General features: G+C 40.0%; 1 protein-coding gene and 1 non-coding gene across 10 annotated transcripts in view; both read right to left on the bottom strand.

The window, feature by feature from the left end:
- RNF130 (ring finger protein 130) overlaps positions 1–18091 on the bottom strand; it is a 106918-nt gene that overhangs the window by 54277 nt on the left and 34550 nt on the right. For all 9 annotated transcript variants that reach the window (XM_070233708.1, XM_070233709.1, XM_023617014.2 and 6 more), the window contains exon 3: positions 7160–7410. In XM_070233708.1, coding sequence (XP_070089809.1) covers positions 7160–7410 — 251 coding nt within the window. The remainder of the gene's footprint in view (positions 1–7159; positions 7411–18091) is intronic.
- On the bottom strand, positions 9131–9197 carry MIR340 (microRNA mir-340). Its single transcript, NR_032939.1, has one exon. It is a non-coding gene; the product is annotated as a microRNA mir-340 (primary transcript).

Below are 18091 nucleotides of genomic sequence, written 5' to 3'. Positions count from 1 at the left end.
AATGCTTTTCCAAGGTAACCATCTGCCTGTGCCCCTAGTCCATCCCCCAGCTCTGTACAGACTCACGCTTTACTAATATTGTTTTCCTTTGCTCTTTGATATTTCCCTTTTTAAGAGCACCTTTCCCCTAAGCCTCTCCCATCAGAAAAAACCTTCCATCACTCCACTGCTAAAACCTTTGATGAATCTGTACTGCTCAGAGAGTAAAGCCTACACTCTTCAGCACGAGATTCAAGCCCTTCATCTTCTAGTGTCAATGTACTCATCCAGAATCCGTTCACAGTCTCAGGTCTCCTCCCCACTATTCCTGATGCCATTTAGCTCTCCTCTCTCTCCTTTCATCTCTCCACGGCTTTGTGGAAAATGACCCCCTTGCCTGACTTTCCTGCCAGTCTCTGTCTGCTGAAGGCTTATTCATTCTTTAAAATTCAGCTCAAATGTCACTACCTCCTCTGCGAAGTGGCCTGACTCGCCTAGAGTAATAACACTCTGTCCCGAAGAACAGCCCCTATCCCACACGGTATTCTGATTGTGCCTGCCCACCTTCCCAGCAGAATGGAAGCTCGTTCTTTAATTCGTTTAAACTTTTACTGAGTCAGTGTGACATGCCAGGTCCTGGCATGTGATAAAAAGTGTGGTAAAATAACATATTCTCAGTTCAAACATCTATTTTCCTTTTCTAGGGCTTCTGGAATTGTTAATCCCTAATAAACATAATAAACAAAATTCAATCTACCATCCAACAATGACAAAAGAAGTCTGTCTCTTTTGACTACAAAATCTTTTCCTAGGGGAGAAATCTTGACAGTATGCACAAAACCCCCCATCCTCCCACCCAATCTGGAAGGAAAAAACTTTTTAACCCAACATTTTTCAAAGATTAACTGTATATATGCAATGTGTTAGCCTTCCTCTGAAGAACATTCAGTATTCTTGCATACTCTCAAAAGGCAAGTGCATTCTCCATTTAGCTACGTTCCAAGATAAAAATGGGCAACAAAAGCATATTTTGTTTCAGTAACCTTGAGATATTTATGAAGTCTAAGAACACTGTATATACATTTTGGCAAGGAGTTTTAACAAATTTTAAATGCCTTAAAAACTGTGTTTTCACAGGGAATATTCATAAGAAGACACCCTAAGCTCAGGAGTCCATCAGGTTGTGGAATTGTTTCTATCTGCCCTATTCCTCAACAGTAAAATAGAAATTCTGTTCTTCTGTTTTGGGAATCAAACTTGACTACTTTGTGATTAAAGGTGCAATATTAACCATGTAATTGTGAAAAAGTTTATATTTTTCAGAAAAACCTTAGGTACCCTTTCAATGTAAGACACCAAGCATCTATCCTGCTGTGTGAAATAACTATCACTGACTTATTAGAAGGTGACACTGAAGTTTACCATCAGCCGTCATCTGCGCTATCTGTGCCTGGGTCAGAACGCATTTGGATGCATCCTAACAGTTCTTCAGGGAGAGCAAACCACACATACTTAGCCGTAAACTAAAACACCAAAGCAGGAGATTCTTTCATATATAAAATGGTGGCAATCGTGTGCTTTACACTGTGCTCAGAAAGTTAGTCACAATAAATGGCTCTCTTTGGGAGCATATTCCATAGAAAGGACTGCTTCATGATGACAGTTTGTGGGAGAAAATGAGCTTCTCCTGACACTCACTGCGTTTCCTTTGCTAATAGTTCTGGCGTCTCTTTTAAAATAGCCAAAGGTTTCAACTAGTTGAGTTGCTGCCACCTCCTTATTAAACTTTAATAAGCTAAGCTTTTTAAGTGACATAAAAATTTCATCAAGTGTTTCTCAATCTGAGGAAAAACGGAAGGAGGAAAAAAGGTCAGAACATCACCGTCCACTACAGTGGCGTCTGGAGAACACTTTGGAAGCCTGAGCATAGCCGCCTGCAAACTAAACGCTAGGAAACAAGTTCTGTTTGTGGCCTGTGCCAGATGGTGACTGTGCTGACTCCTCCATCACACACGGGCCCCACGCCGCGTGCTAATTAAAGCACTACCGTCAAACAGCAGGCTCTAGGGACAAACCATTTGCTTTTTTCAAAAGGCCCTGGGATGGCTATATCCAACCCACTATTACAGGGTTTTCTTCAAGAATATCATTTCAGAGCAACTCTTGATCATTATACTTTTAGTGTTTCATAATGGCAACATATCAAAAAACCAAATCTTTAATTTAAAAAAAGGAGTATAGCGTGCGACATATGAAGCTAATAAGAGAAGGAACAGACAAAAGAGTTGAAAGAGGTGAGCTGCCTCTAAGAAACAAGAATTAGAGGAGGGAAGGACTGGGCAGGGAACCAAGCCTGGTGGTACTGTTTATTTTTTAAAATAATGTTCATGTATTATATTGGTTAAAATTTTTAATTAAAAAATGAAAGCAACATCACTGAATAAAGAAGCTTATTAAAGAAACACTTAAATGTTGTACCGTCCTTCAAGAAGCTGAAGAACTTCAGCTGACATCTATTTTCTTCAAACATCTTTAGACAGAATTTCTTGCCAGATGCTTTGATGATAAATATACAAATGATGTCATTTTGTTAGTGTTGATCTGACTCTGCATTCCTCCATTTCATCAGAACTTGATTTCACAACTATTTATTTTGTTAAAAGTCTTGTAAAATTGGTGCATTCTATGTGAAGGCTGTACATTTGATTTCATACACGTATATCCAATAATCTTTTCTATGAAAGTGGCATGTTTTTAGATCAGTTAACACTCTCATTTCGTATTCCTTTATCATATCAATCACCCGTGTCCGAGTCAAAATGCATGTGAGATGCTATGGGGACTTTCTGTCCTGCCATGATGGAATAGTCCCACTCCTCTCAGGTCCTCCCCCTTACACCTAAAAAACAAACAAGTACAAGGAGTCTCTGAGAGGTAGAAAGAAGAGGTTGGCTGCCTAGGACTTTGAGACTTGAAGAATGCAGAGTGGTGAATTTCCTGGGCTTCATTATGCCTCTCATATATCTGAGACAATGTGCTACAGAAGCCTGCAAACTGGAACTGTCAACAGGAAGAGACCAAAAAAAAGCCTGCTGCCCCTCGCCAAAGTACCAGGAAGAGTGGCCCATTAACCTGTCTACTCTCTAACAAGCACCAATGGAAAACCTCACCCTGCTTCCCACCACAGTTTCAGCAGGGCCCAGCGGGAAGGCGATCTTTCCACCCCACCTGCTCTCAGAAACAAGTGAGTGCACTGATCTAAGTGACATCTACACAACACTCCACCCAACAGTAGAATACACATTTTTTTCAAGCATCCATGGAACATTTACCAAGACAACCATATCCTAGCTCATAAAACAAACCTCAACAAATCTAAAAGAATTGAAATCATACAGAGTATTTCTCTGATCATAATGGAATCAAACTAAAAATCGTTAACACTAAGATAACAGCAAAATCTCCAAACAACTGGAAATTAAACAACACACGTCTAAATCCACGGGTCAAATAGGAAGTCTCAAAAGAAAAAGTCACATAAAATTGAAGGAAAATGAAAATACAGGATATCAAAGTGAGACACACACAGCTAAACTAATGCTGAGAGAGACACCTACAGCACTAAATGCTTACATTAGAAAGAGGAAAGGTTTCAAACAAATTAAGTCCGTTCTTTAAAAAAGAAATGGGAAAAAAGCTGGTTCTTTGGAAAAAATCAATAAAATCAACAAATTTCTAGCAAGACTGACAAAGATAAAGAGAGAAGATACAAATCACTAAAATCAAGAATGAACAGGGAATATCACCACTGCAAAATTAAATTAATACAGGGGAACCTCACTTAAAATGGAGTTGGGAAGTCCTGTAGGGGCGGTCCCCCACACAGGCCATGGGTTGCTTGACATCTCAGCAGGAAGGGCAACTGCTTACTGCTCCAGCGGCAAGGAAGATACTCTCCTTCCCCAGCAACAGCCCAGCCAAGCAGGAGCCGTCGCCACCCTGAACTCTTACTTTCTTCCAACGAATTTTCATTTAGAACAGCCCTTCCCAACTTCCCCCCATTCTTCTTTAAAAGCAAGCTCTCCTCCTCTGTTCTTGGATTTGCCTATGGTCCACTATAGCTTGCATTTCCGAAACTCCAATTCCTCTGGCTATTCCTGAATAAATTCATTTTCTTGGCAAGATAACTGGCTATTTTATTTAAAGCTGACACTACAGACGCTGCAGCTATTAAAAGGAGAACAAGCGAATGCCATGAACAATGCCATGAGACACGAACAGGGCCTGTATGCTGAAAACTATCAAATGCTGATACAAGAAATTTTAAAAGACCTAAATTAATGGAAAAACATACAAAGTTCATGGAATGGAAGATTCAACACAGTAAATATATCAGTTCTCCTCAAATTGATCTATAGGTTTAATGCAGTCATATCAAAATCCCAGCAAGGTTTTTTTTTTTTTCTGTAGATACACAGACAATTTATATAGAAAGGCTCAAGGACCTAGAATAGATAAAACAATCTTGAAAAATAAGAATAAAGTGGGAGGGGGGCTGGCCTGGTGGCGCAGTAGTTAAGTGTGCAGGTTCTGGTTCTTGGCGGACCGGGGTTCACAGGTTCGGATCCCGGGTACGGACATGGCACCGCTTGGCAAAAGCCATGCTGTGGTAGGTGTCCCACGTATAAAGTAGAGGAAGATGGGCATGGATGTTAGCTCAGGGCCAGTCTTCCTCAGCAAAAAGAGGAGGCTTGCCATTAGTTAGCTCAGGGCTAGTCTTCCTCAAAAAAAAAAAAAAGAATAAAGTGGGAAGAATCAATCTACCTAATACTCAGGCCTAATATATAGCTACAGTAATCAAGACAGTGTGGTATGGACAGAAGGAAAGACACATCGATGAGTGGAATTGAACAGAAAGCCCAGATACATACCCATACAAATATGCCCAACTGAGTTTCGACCAAGGTGAAATACTGGACTATATACAAAAGCAAAAAAAACGAACCTCAACCTAAACCTCACTCTTTATCCAAAAATTAACTCAAAGTGGATCATGGACTTAAAAGTAAAACATAAAACTATAAAACTTTTAGAAAAATAATAGAAAATCTTTGGGATCTACGGCTAGACAAAGAGTTTTTAGATTTGATAACAAAAGCAAGATTCATAAAAGGAAAAACTCATAAATTAAACCTTATCAAAATTTAAAATTTTTGTTCTTCAAAAGACCCTGTTAAAGAAGTTGAAAAGACAAGATACATACTGGGGGAAAATTTTTGCAAACCACAATTTTGACAAAGTACTTTTACCTAGAATGTATAAAAAAGAACTCTCAACACTCAACAGCAAAAAACAAATAAGCCAGGTAGACAATGGGCAAAAGACATGAACAGACATTTCACTGAAGAGGATATACAAATGGCAAACAAACACATGAAAAGACGTTCAACATCAGTAGCCATTAAAGAAATGCAGAGTAAAACCACAAAAAGAGATGTTACTATACACCTATCATATTTGCTAAAATAAAAAATAGGGACAATGTCCAAATGCTGTCCAGAATGCAAAGGAACTGGATCCAGGATATGTTTCTAGCGGGGATGTAAAATAACACAGCTTGGGAAAGACTATGGCAGGTTCTTACAAAATTAAATATGTGCTTACCAAAACATTCAGAAATCGCACCCCTGAACATTTATTCCAGGCAAATGAAAAGGCATGTTCACAAAAAAACCTGTACATAAATATTCACAGCCAATTTATTTATAACAGCCCAAAACTGGCAACAGTTTGGTTAAGTACAAGTTAAACTGGAGAAATTTGAGTACGATCAGTGGACTGCGTCCAAGCCAATACTCTGGTTGTAATATTTACTATAGTTATGCAAGATTTTACCATTGGAGGGAAATGGGTGAAGGGTATATGGGATCTCTCTGTATTATTTCTTACAAATGCATGTGCATCTACAATTATCTCAAAACCAGAAGTTTAACAAACGTAAAGGACTGGTATTCCTGATAAAAATGCATATAACCTGGATCTTATCATGAAGGAAGATCAGACATCAGACAAACTCAAATGCAAAACAATCGGCCTACACTCTTCAAAACTGCCAATGTCAGATCAAACAGATTCACAGAGACACGACAAATGAATGCAACATACCATCTGATCAGATCAATTCAGGGTTTTTTTTGCTATAAAGGACACGAACAAGATAATCTTACAAAACTTAGAAAAGGTCTACAGATCAGATAATGGTATTGTATCATTATTATCTTCCTGATTTTGACAATCATACTGAGGTTACGTAAGACAATGTTCTCGCTTTTAGAAAATACATCATGAAGTATTTAAGGGTAAAGGGGCATCATATCTCACACTTCCTCTCAAATGGTTAAAAAAAGTTTATACACAACACAAGAGGAAATATAGCAAAATGTTAACAGTTGGAGAATCTGGGTAAGGGAATACTTTATACTATTCTTCCAACTTTTCTGTAAGTCTAAAATGATAAATAACAAAAACTATCATAATAAAAAATTTTAAAGGTGTCTAGGATACTGCACAGAGCCTGGCACATAAATGTTCAACAAATTTTATACTTATTTTCAGATGAAGAAATATCTCTCCTACTGGTATCTCTTCTAAGCATCTTCTACTAAGTATCTTTTCTACTGGTCCTTCCCTACCTCACCATTCACGGATAAGCTTAGATAGGACAGATAATTTATTTTTAATCGATTTCTTTTTTCTGAATAGATAATACATAGTTCAAAATTCACATGGGAAAAAAAGTCACAGGGAACCAAAGGGTGTACAGTGAAGTCTCCCTCTCCCATCCTCCCAGCTCCCCTCACCACTGACAACCAATCTGCCAGGTTCAAAATGCAATCGTGGGATACTTCTTCAAATCACTAGAATTAGTTAGATCATACTATAGTAAGCTAACCATCTACCTAGAATATTCCAAGTGGTCACTATAAATTTAATAATTTCCCCATTTAGGCATTTAAAATACCCTTAAATATTTGTGCAGATATATTTTCAACATACTAAAATGGGTAAGGGTTACAACTTTTTTTTCAAATGAAAAAATATTTGTATTATGTACGATCACAATAGAAGTCTATGAATTACGGCCGGTAGGCATCAATCACTATAGGGTACTGTAGCTCACCTGGTTTCTGTCGCGTGCGTTTGTGTACCTGATCTTCTGGATGAAGTAGAATATCAGCCATGCTGAAGAAATAATCATCAAAACAATAAAGGATATTGACACGAAGACTAGAGAGCCTCGGCTGAAGTTCTTAGGTGGCATTCGCGTTCCAACAGCTATTGTCATTTGTACAGAGATGTTTTTCTCCAGATAACTCAAAATATCCTTACCCCTCAACTCTGTAATCATGACAGCAATAATATCTCCAGTGCCTGTAATGTAAAATAAATAAATATACTCAAGTGACATTTAAAATTTGTAGAAACGTCAACTATACAAAAATTCTACTTAGAACAACCACTGTGATTTCTGCTGATGGCACAAGTCTGCAGCTTCAACTTTTCAAATGAAGTGAAGCTGCGGTGTGGTATGCAGGCACCAGTGGCAACAGGAGTTTGTTGTGTAGCACTTAAGATTTAAACACACTTTAGGCATAACATGATGGCAGTGTTAACAGCCATATTAACTTGTCTTACAACTATATTTAAAAAACAGATTACTAAATCAGCCAAATGTGACAACAGACAGTACAAAACATTATATTATACAGCCAACAGAAACGTAATAAAATCACAGCAGGTTTTCATTGTAAAACGTTTTCCATCTTAAAATGCACTTTAGAAAGTCCCAACTCCTTAAGAAAAGAACACTCTTATTTCAAACTGGTTACTTTTTGCACTAAACATTCTCAGAAACATTTACAAAGCATCTACAGCGGGTAGAACTAGTACAAGAAACAGGAAGAAGTACAGGGTATGCGGTTTCATAATATCACTGAGACTTAGGACATCGATCTGATAACAGAGTTGCAACAGCAAAATGCCAATGGTGGCATCTTTTATTAATAACAGTTGAAACCAACTTTGGTCCTATGTCTAGACCTGACTGGAGGAAGGTTCCTTCCTAGTTCACCCCAGAGCCCTTGGAAATCAAACCCTTCCTGAGACAAGTATAGGCTTCAACATTCTGGACTAGTTTGGCATCACAGTACTTCCAACTTCTAACAGCTGTCCAGAAGTTCAGTCACAGCCACAAACTATTTAAGTTAATTGTAAGGATGTTCTTAAGTCGCTCTTCTAGTCATCTAGTTCTTTCACTTACGTAATTTCCAGAAGCAGTAATACAATAAGGGCATGTGACTCTCTCTCTCCTATGCACAGCATGAAACTGCTCTCCCTTTCCTCCTCCACAAAGGGAATAATTCCCTACTTTCTTTTAAGGAAAAAGAGAAGTCTGTCTACCACCAATCTAGCTGTCAGCGATCGTCCTTTCATAAGTGAAGTTGCCTGTGGTAACGTGCAACTGCTCGCACCTGCCTTCTTCAGAGAGCCCCTAGGACTCTGGGGGTCAGAGGAAGGAGAACACACACTTTATTTTGGGAAAGAGAAAATTATAACCATTAACTCAAATTTTAAAGAGGTTTGTGCATATAAATATAAATCACCAAAACAAAATAAAACTCCCCAAACATGCCCTTTCAAAGGCTTCTTCAAGGAATAATACTGAATATTTGGCTTCTACGTTTCGTTTATCATATTTAACTAAAAGGACTATGCTAGTATCTTGTGCAGTCAAAGGACCACATGCAACTGAAAAGAAATTCAGTAACTAAAAGGAGTTTTATGAAAAGCTTAACCCAATGGAACACACAGCTTTGTACTACTTATTCAAAATTGTGCCAGCCACTTTATCAGAACATCAGTTTATCAGAATACCGACTAAAAACCCAAAAACAAAAAGAAAACTACAAAAGTAAAGAAAGCAACAAAGTTAACATCTAATTATCTTTCTGAGTAAGAGTTCTGATCAGTAAATTACAGAAAATCATAAAGTAATGCTAAGCCATTTTAAATTTCCATTTAGAAACCATAGGTTTGTGCTTTCAACATGTTGTTCAACAGGCAATGATCTGTGGTATAAGATACCAGGTATGGCTATAAAGTAACTGAGACGGATCCCACAAGCGACACATGACAATCAGTCTCATTGCTTTATAACCACACCAGGTACAAGCAGTTTAGAGTCAGTTCTGAGGCTCCCTTGAAGACAAGCTGAAGGAGGAGCAGGGAGATCTGCACAGGTGGCCCAGGGAACCATCCATGCAATTTCACGCATTCAAAGAGCACTAGATGAGCACCACCTAATTTCAATGGGAAAGCTGTTTGGGAAAAGAAACATTTAATTATTTCAACCATCCATTCAACAATATTTATTGAGCACATACTATGATCAAGTTCCCTAACATTCACCTTTCAAAGAGTGGAAAATTACCTTCTTTGAAGTAATAGAAAATGTATATATTGGTCTCTGCCCCTGGTTCCTGGCACAAACCTCCTAAAACTCTTGCAATTTTTCTAAGTGATAAGAGCATTAGGAGCATCTTTCGTTCTAATATTTGGTCTTTGATGCTGGTTCCTGACACACAGCTCCTAAATCCCGTGGAATTTCCTGTGTTCGACAGGAGTGTCTTTTGTTCTAACGAGGCAACTCCTGGACAGCTTCAGGATGGGGGCTGATCACCAGAAAGACCAAGCCATGATGAGAAATTTGGAACTTTCAGCCTCATTCTCCCATCCTACGGGGAGGGGAGAGGAACTGGAGACTGAATTAATGATTGATCATGCCTACACAACGAAGCCTCCATAAAAATCCCAAAAGTATGAGATTCGGAGAGCTTCCAGGTTGGTGAACACATGCAAGTGCTGGGAGGGTGGTGCGCCGGAAGGCCCCTTCCTACATCTTGCCCTCTCTCTTTCTTCATCTGGGACTTGAGATCGGCTTCCGAAGTGGGGGTGGAGGGGAGTGTCGTGGGACTGAGCCCTTAACTTATGGAATCAGATGCTAACTTTAGGTATAGTGTCTGAACTGAACTGAATTATAGGACACGTGGCTGGTGTTGCTGAGAACTGCTTGATACAGGGAAAACCCCACATGCATTTGGCGACCAGGAATGTGAGAGTGAAGCGTGCTGTGTGCGGAGTAAAGAAGACTCACAGGAGTGTTTTTCTACTACACCTGCTCTTGGTTACGTGAAAAGTGCATCTACCCTCAAAGGGCAAAGGAGAATCTTAAAGGGACTAGAGAGAGGAGCCAAACACAGGTAGTCTCATCAAGCTCGTATCAGAGGCGAGACTGGGAAGAGTCACAGGAAAGGAGACCAAGACACTGCTGGTCAAGCAGGATGGAAAATCATCACAGCAGGTCATCAGAATACTAGGAAAGGTACTAGTTTCTTAACCATTTTAGGTCACGCATCCCTTAGAGAATCTGATGATAGGGCCCCCTTCTAGAAGGAAAGTTCCTCCACAATTCTGCTAATTTCAGGAGAGGTTCATGCACCCCTCATTTCCACCCCTAAAGCTGATCTGGGCTCAAAGACCCTGAGTTAAGGATGCCTCAGACACTTGCCTTTTAAAGATTTGTGAAACCTTGGCCCAGCTTCTGGGGAATATTAGTGTCAGAGAAAATGCAAGCTTTGGGATAAAACCAAGTGGTGATTGATAAGAGTAAGGGACTAATTAGACTGTAATGATGTAAACACTCAAGGAGAGACGGCAAATAGTGGAACCTCCACCACCACTCCCATCACTCCCATCTCCACCCCGGGCAAACACCGCTCATAAACCAGACCATGGCCTCAGAATCCTGTGCATTTCCATGCCTGGCAGCCAGGATTAACCTGACAGACATAGCAATGAAGTAAAACTTGGTTGTGATACCTGCTTTCACCTGTTTTCTTGAAAACTTTCTCCAGGGTTTTTAATGCTAATGTTAATGCTTTAATGTTAATCAAACTCACTGAATTTGGCTACTGTAATAAACAACTCTATTCTTTCTCCTTTTATTTTGAGAATTTTCAAACCCACAGAACAGTTTTAATACTATGAACCCTCGCACACTTTTTATTTAGATTTGTCAACTGGTAACATTTTACCTTTTTTATGTATTTATTATATGTGTATTTATTTTTGATGAACCAACTGAGAGTAAGGTGCAAACATCATGACATTTCCTCCTGAAATACTTCAGCATTATCTCTTAAGAAAAAGGACACAATGGGTTCATCACTCTCAAGAAACTGAACTCTGATACAAGGCTGTTCTGTAATATACAGTCCGTGTTCAAATCTCTCTGCCTGGTTCTAAAGTGACTTTCAGAATTGTTTGGTGTAGTACCCAGGACCCAATCAGGCCCTGACGCATGGTGTTTGGTTGTCTCATCTCATTAGTCTCCTCTGATCTAATTCAGGTCCTCAGCCACTTCTGGTCGTTCACAACATTGACCTTTTTGGTGAGTCCAGGCCATATCTTTTGAAAATGTTCCTCGATCTGGATTTGCCCATTTCCTCATGACCAGATGTCCAAGGTCAACATGTCTGTAGGAACGCTACACAGGTGATGCTGCGTCCTTTCAGTGCGCCACAGCAGGAAGCACATGCAAGTTTTACCTTTATTGGTGATGGCGAATTTTATCACTTGGCTAATCTGGTATCTGCCAGATTCCTCCACTGTAAACGAATGCGCTTCTTTTTTCTTTTTTTTTTTTTTCCTTTTTCTCCCCAAACCCCCCCGGTGCATAGCTGCATATTCTTTGTTGTGGGTCCTTCTAGTTGTAGCATGTGGGACGCTGCTTCAGCGTGGTGTGATGAGCAGTGCCATGTCTGCGCCCAGGATTCGAACCAATGAAGCACTGGGCCGCCTGCAGTGGAGCGAGCAAACTTAACCACTCGGCCACAGGGCCAGCCCCTGCTCTTCTTTTTTCAATTAATAAGCCATCTGTGGGGTGATGCTTTCAGAACATCTAGTTCCCCAGTGATCCAGCACCACTGATGCTCACTTGAAAACAGTTACTACAACTGCATTTGCAAAATGGTGATTTTCTAATGCTACAATTTCTTCCACATTTGTAAAGCGGTTCTGTAATCAGAGGCAGTAACATATTTTTCTACTTATCTTTTTTCTCATTAAAACAACAGAACTGCTGGGTGGGCAATTTTTCTGTAAAAAACAGCCCCCTAGAAAATTCCATTTTTTAATGGGAAAAAAAGATAAGTAGAAAAATATGGTAATGCTGCTGTAATCCTGACTACAAAATCAATTTTCAGGGGCCAAGGAAAGGAATCTCAGAACTGACCTCCTTTGGGCTCTGCAGTCAGAATGTCTAGGTTTAAATGGTAGCAAGATACTTATTAACCTCTCTGAACTTCACTTTCTTCCTTCAAAAAATGAGATCACCTGCAGGTAATTACGTCACACTTTCCTTGTTTTTGATGACTCTCGGGAGGAAACCAAAGCCCTCCCACTGAATTTTGGAACTCCTACTCCCTCTTCAATTCCTCCGCAGCACCTCAGGATGCACTCAGGCACCTGCTGACCAACAATATGCTCAACTTCCCAGAGTCGGTGCTTAAGCTCAGGGAGTCGCCGGAGTTGGGAAGTATCAGAAATCTGCTCCCCCTACACACAGTCCCCCTTCACCGAGTCCTGGAACGAGTCTCAGGCAAGGCCTGGTCAGCCGGGCAGAGGCTTTAACCCCAGAACTGCAAATCCAGGAAGAGGGAGTATGAGCTGTCTGAGGCACCAGGCCCCAAGTGCAGAGGCGCTTTTACCAGTTTGAAAGCAGCTTCTCTGAAGGAAGAGAGTGTCAGCACGATGGTATCCAGTTGGGACCAACCAAGGTTCCCAAAGCTAACTCGTAATTGTGCTGAAACTTGAACCTGAACCTCCTGCCACAAGGCCAACATACAGGAGCTCAGTGTGTGTGCCACTGAGCGGTTCCACAGTGATTTGATAATTCTTGATGACACCTGGCTGCAGTTTGTACTCAAAAAGAAAAAGGTGTCCTGACCCCTTGTTCCTTCACTCCTCAGGCAGGCAGTTCTTCAATCTCACACAAGGAAGGCTCAGTGCCCAGCACTCAAACGTCAGTTTCTTCTACAATCTCCTGACCGTGTGAACTCATCATGGAATCTCTCTTTGTTTTTTCCACGTCATAAAAAAGAAAAGGTGGTCAGAAGAAAGCCCTCAATGGAAGAGAAAGTCACTTTCTTGCTTCAAGTAGAGAGGCAGAGAGGTAGGGGTTGGTAACGAGGAAGACAAATCACCAGTCACAGAATCTCTTAGTTAAGAGTTTTGGGGTCATCTTCAACAGAATACAGGGCCCTCCTATGAATTACTGACTCTTTAGGTAGCTGGCTCTATCCACAGGTAGCTTTAAGTGTTATAAAGGTTTTCCTTATATGTAATTAAAATCTTGATTCCTAAATGCCCATTCATGGCTCTTGGCTCTCTTCTCTGGAGAAGCATCACCAAACAAATTCTATCTCACTTACTGATGGTATAAGATACCATCAACTGTAAGGTGCATCATTACTGTGTATATCACGGAGAAAAAAAATCCTGTCAGTAAATTTTAAGATGTCATCGAATGTACAAAACACTCCAACTTCAAGTTTACGTCCCAGAATCAATGAAAATTCCTCTTCCACACAATAGTCCTTCATCTTCCCTGGGATTCCACCTCAGTCTTTCCTGCATACTAACTATTCCTATAGTCCCAAATTATTCATTTAAAAAAATAGTTTTAAAGAATCTAATGCTAAGTATCGTATAAAAACATTTTTTCCCAAAACCATTCAAGAGTAAGTTACCGGCATGATGCCTCATCACCACCAAACATTTAGTGTGTATTCACCTATAAACAAAAAACATTTATAAACAGAGTACAACCACCAAAATCAGGAAATTAACACTGATGCATTACTACTGCCTAATCTGAGGGTCCGTTCAAGTTTCCACAATCTCCAATCACGTCCTTTATACCAGTCCAGATCAGAGCCACACGTCGCATTTAGCAGTCACGTCTCAGTCTCTGTCAGTCTACAGCAGACTCTCAGACTTTCCTCGATGCTCATGATCCTGACACTTTTGAAGGTTATAGCCCAGTTATTCTGTAGAATGTCTTTCATTGCACTTATCTGGTGTTTCTCATGGGTGGACTCAGGTCGTGCGCCTCCGGCAGCAACGGCACAGAAGTGACGCGGTGCTCTTCTCAGCGTCTACCACCAGGGGGTGCAGTGTCGACATAGCCCATTACCAATGACATGCATTTTGATCATCTGGTACAAGTGATGTCCTCCAGGCATTTCCACTGTGAAGTTCCTCTTTTTCCCCTCTGTAAGTAATTAGTAAGTATTCTGTGGGGAGGTACTTTGAGACCAGGTAAATATTCCATTTCTCACCAAACTTTCAATTTACTCTTACTTTGTAGATCAGTATGAACTCATAGTCTATTTTATTGAATGGGCTAAAATAGTTACTATCATTCATTTTGATGCTCAAATTCCAAATTGTGCTTGATAAAGCACTGTTTACAGACTTTTCTCATCCTGTTCTTTTTTGGACATCAGTTTTTCAATGTCTTTATTAAAACAAAATGCTAAAATGAACACAATACTTCCAACGTCAAGAGCAGCCTGAGACTGAATCTCCCTCCATCTGAGTATTTTTACGTCCACAGGGATACAGCCCAAGCCTTCAACACATTTTAGCAGACAACGCACACACTAGTGTACACTGAGCTTCCGTGACTGAAGTGCAGGAGGCCTCCACTTGAGCTGCTACTTAAGCCAGGCTCCACAAACACTCGTTACTAGTTTTTGAACCCAACTGCAGATGGACTTAATGAACATTTGCTTTTTGTTGTTCTATGTGTTCCAAGCTTTACCTAGCTGTATGTCATTTTTATGTTAAGATACTTTTATTACAAGTTTTTGAGAAAAAAGTTCTAAACGGGTGGGAAGGAAAGGTTAAGTACAGAGTTAGGCATTCTACCCAGAGAAAATTTCCATCGAGAAGGAAGCAGCCTATGTTAGCTTTCGCACCAAGCACCAGAACTCTAAAAGCCTTCAAAAATCTGTTTAATCTTTAAAAATCTCAAAGTCTGAGAATTCAGTGAGCTGAAGAGTTAAGAAAATGGACGGTGGATGCTGGGAGCCAGGTTTCTCACTTTTGGAATGGGAGTTTAGAGAGGAGCAAGGGGAGAAAGCTAGAAGGATCCATGTGGTCATGGAGGAGACTTGGAGACCTGAGTAGGAACTCATTCCTAGCTTAATATAGCTACATATGGTTATATATAGAAATATTTATAGATATGTGTATATACAGGCATTAGTACACACACGTATTGCTCTGCTCTGTCAGTTAAGAAGGCCCATAAGCAACACAACCTCAATACTAACAAGCACACCTACTGCCCAGATCTGGGTTTCTAATACCATCTCCAACAAAGGGAAACCAGGGTTCCCTGCAGAAATGGCTGATTCTAGGACTGGGAGAGGGAATATAAACAAGAGGAGCTTGAAATATCTTACAGTACTAGAAAGCAAGAAAGTAATCAAAAAGCAAAACAAACAAAAGAAACAAGACACACATGCTAATGGGAGCATGTCAAAGGACCCAAGAGCCAAGTGAAAGAGCTCGCAATGGCCAAAGCTAGAATAATCTGAGGATAAAACAGTACATAAACAAAGTAGTACTGTATTATAATACAAGGTATAAAATAGATATCCATGAGTCCATTCTGATATAAATAAATGACTGAATAAATAAATGGAGAAGAGACAAATCATCTATGTGGAATAATTCCAAGTAAGTATATAATACTCTGCCCTAAGGAGGGGGAGCCTAACCCCCGACCCCTTAACTGAGGGCTATGCATAGTGACCTCCTTCCAAAGAGTATTGTATGGAGAGACAAAAAGGAACTTGATGGTGGAGAAGTCTGACCAACACTCTCTCAGCCTGGTGGTCAAAGTCAACACCAAGACTGATCACTCCACGTGGGTCATAGGTATGTTGATATGATGTGATGAGACTGGCACTTCACATCTGTAGTCTTTCTCCTAAAAACCCATATTCTCAGTCTAATCATGAGAAAAACATCAAACAAGTCCCAACTGAAGGATATTCTGCAAAATACCTGAAGAGTAGTCCTAAAAACTTTCAAGGTCATCAAAAACAAGGAAAGTGTGAGAAACTGCCACAGACAAGAGGAGCCTAAGGAGACGCGACGACACAATGTCATGTGGGGTCCTGGCGCAAAAAAGGACAGCAGAGAAAAACCAAGTCATCTGAATAAAGTATGCACTGTAATTAATAATAATGCACCAATATTGGTTCATCAATTATAACAAATGCACTATACCAATGTAAGATGTGAATAACGGGGGAAATGGGGTGCAGGGTTTATGGGAATGTTTTGAACTATCTTTGCAATTTTTCTGTAAATGTAAAACTGTTCTAAAAAATAAAGTTTGTTTTTAAAAAAAGACATTACATAAAAGGGAACAACTTCTCATCAGAAAAAATGGAGGCTAGAAAACAAAGAAACACTTCTAAAGTGTTCTGTCAAACCAGAATTCTGTATCTATGTCCTTGAAAAATGATGGCAAGACAGATATTTTCAGACAAATGAATGATGAGAAAATTCATCACCAGCAGATCTGCACTGTAATACATGATACAAAAATTATCTGGGCTGACAGGGAAAGGACACCAGATGGAACCAGAGCTGCAGAAAGGAATAAAGAACACCAGACATGCTAAAATGCTGGTAAACAGAAAACCTATCAGTTTCCTTCATCAGTGCCATTCCCACCCCCTCACCAATGACGGACCCTTTCCAATCCTCCTGTAAAGGTTCCTTGGACTTAGCATTTGACAGTGGGTCTCATTTGGGACAGGGAAGCCCTCCTCGGGAATGTCTCTCTGGAATCTCTGGTGGAAGGGTTTGCATTAAAACAAACATGGAGGGGTGCCACTGACATTTAGTACAGCATGGGCTTAGGGGGCTACCATTCTGTAATGTGACAGCCCTGCTGAGCAAAGAACTATCCTGCCCCAAATACACCCGTCTCCACCCCACCAAAACCTGTGCTGAGGAATGCTGTGAGGCATCAGTCAAGGGGAAGGGAGCCTCACCAGACCTCTAACACGTGCAGCCAGGCTGCGTCATCTTCCTTAGCAGCTGTGCTCGTGGAGCTAACTCAGAGCTTGCAGCTCTAAGTCTAGGGTAATCATCATATGAACAGCCATCAAGTAAACAACGTCTTCCAACCTGTACCCTATGTAACTGATTTCTAACCTGGGATTCAAACCCATCCAGACCCTTTCTGTTATTTCAGCTCCCTCCTCTTCTGCTGCTGGAAAGTAAAGGGTAAGCACAGGAAAGATAAAAAGGTAAAGCCAGTGAGGAGTTCAAATGGCCTGCTCAGGACATGGAGCCTGTACCATCAGAGCTAGACAGGAGGACTGGGAGACAGGCCACCTCAAGAGTCTCACAGAAGGATTGTCACTTCCACTTCAGATTTAGAGAAATAAAGGAAAAATTCAGAGCTTATGCAAAGGTTTTAAAACAGAATCATCAGCAGTTATTTTTTTTAAAGCTATTTTTATTTTTTAAAAGCTACTGCTTAAGTGTTTCAGTTTTAGACTTTTTTGACAATTATGAATTTTTAAAAAGTGTATGGATCACATGGAAGATTTAGAAGAAATATTTTCAAACTCAGGCAAAAAGATACACACAATTTATACTCTTATTTCCTGTCATTGCAGTACGTTTAAACCGCAGGCTCTATCTTTTTTGCGATAATTACATCCATATTCAATTAGAACCTTTAAACAGTAAAACAAGAGCATGACTCTTATTCATTTTCCTGATGGGCTTCTGGAATAAAGATGATAGATTTACATTAAGTGGTCCAAATTATTGATAGTTAAAGGTATTTTGCAATGTGTTTGTGATTTCTTTTTACTTATTTTCATAAAGTGAATATTCCATATTTTACAAAGTGCGGTATTTTTCTACTCATTGCTAGATAATAAATATAGAGCTA

Source organism: Equus caballus, chromosome 14 (assembly GCF_041296265.1).
Source record: "Equus caballus isolate H_3958 breed thoroughbred chromosome 14, TB-T2T, whole genome shotgun sequence".
Lineage (NCBI taxonomy): Eukaryota > Metazoa > Chordata > Mammalia > Perissodactyla > Equidae > Equus > Equus caballus.
Note: the sequence above shows the minus strand (reverse complement) of the source record. Positions and strands in the feature narration are given on the sequence as shown.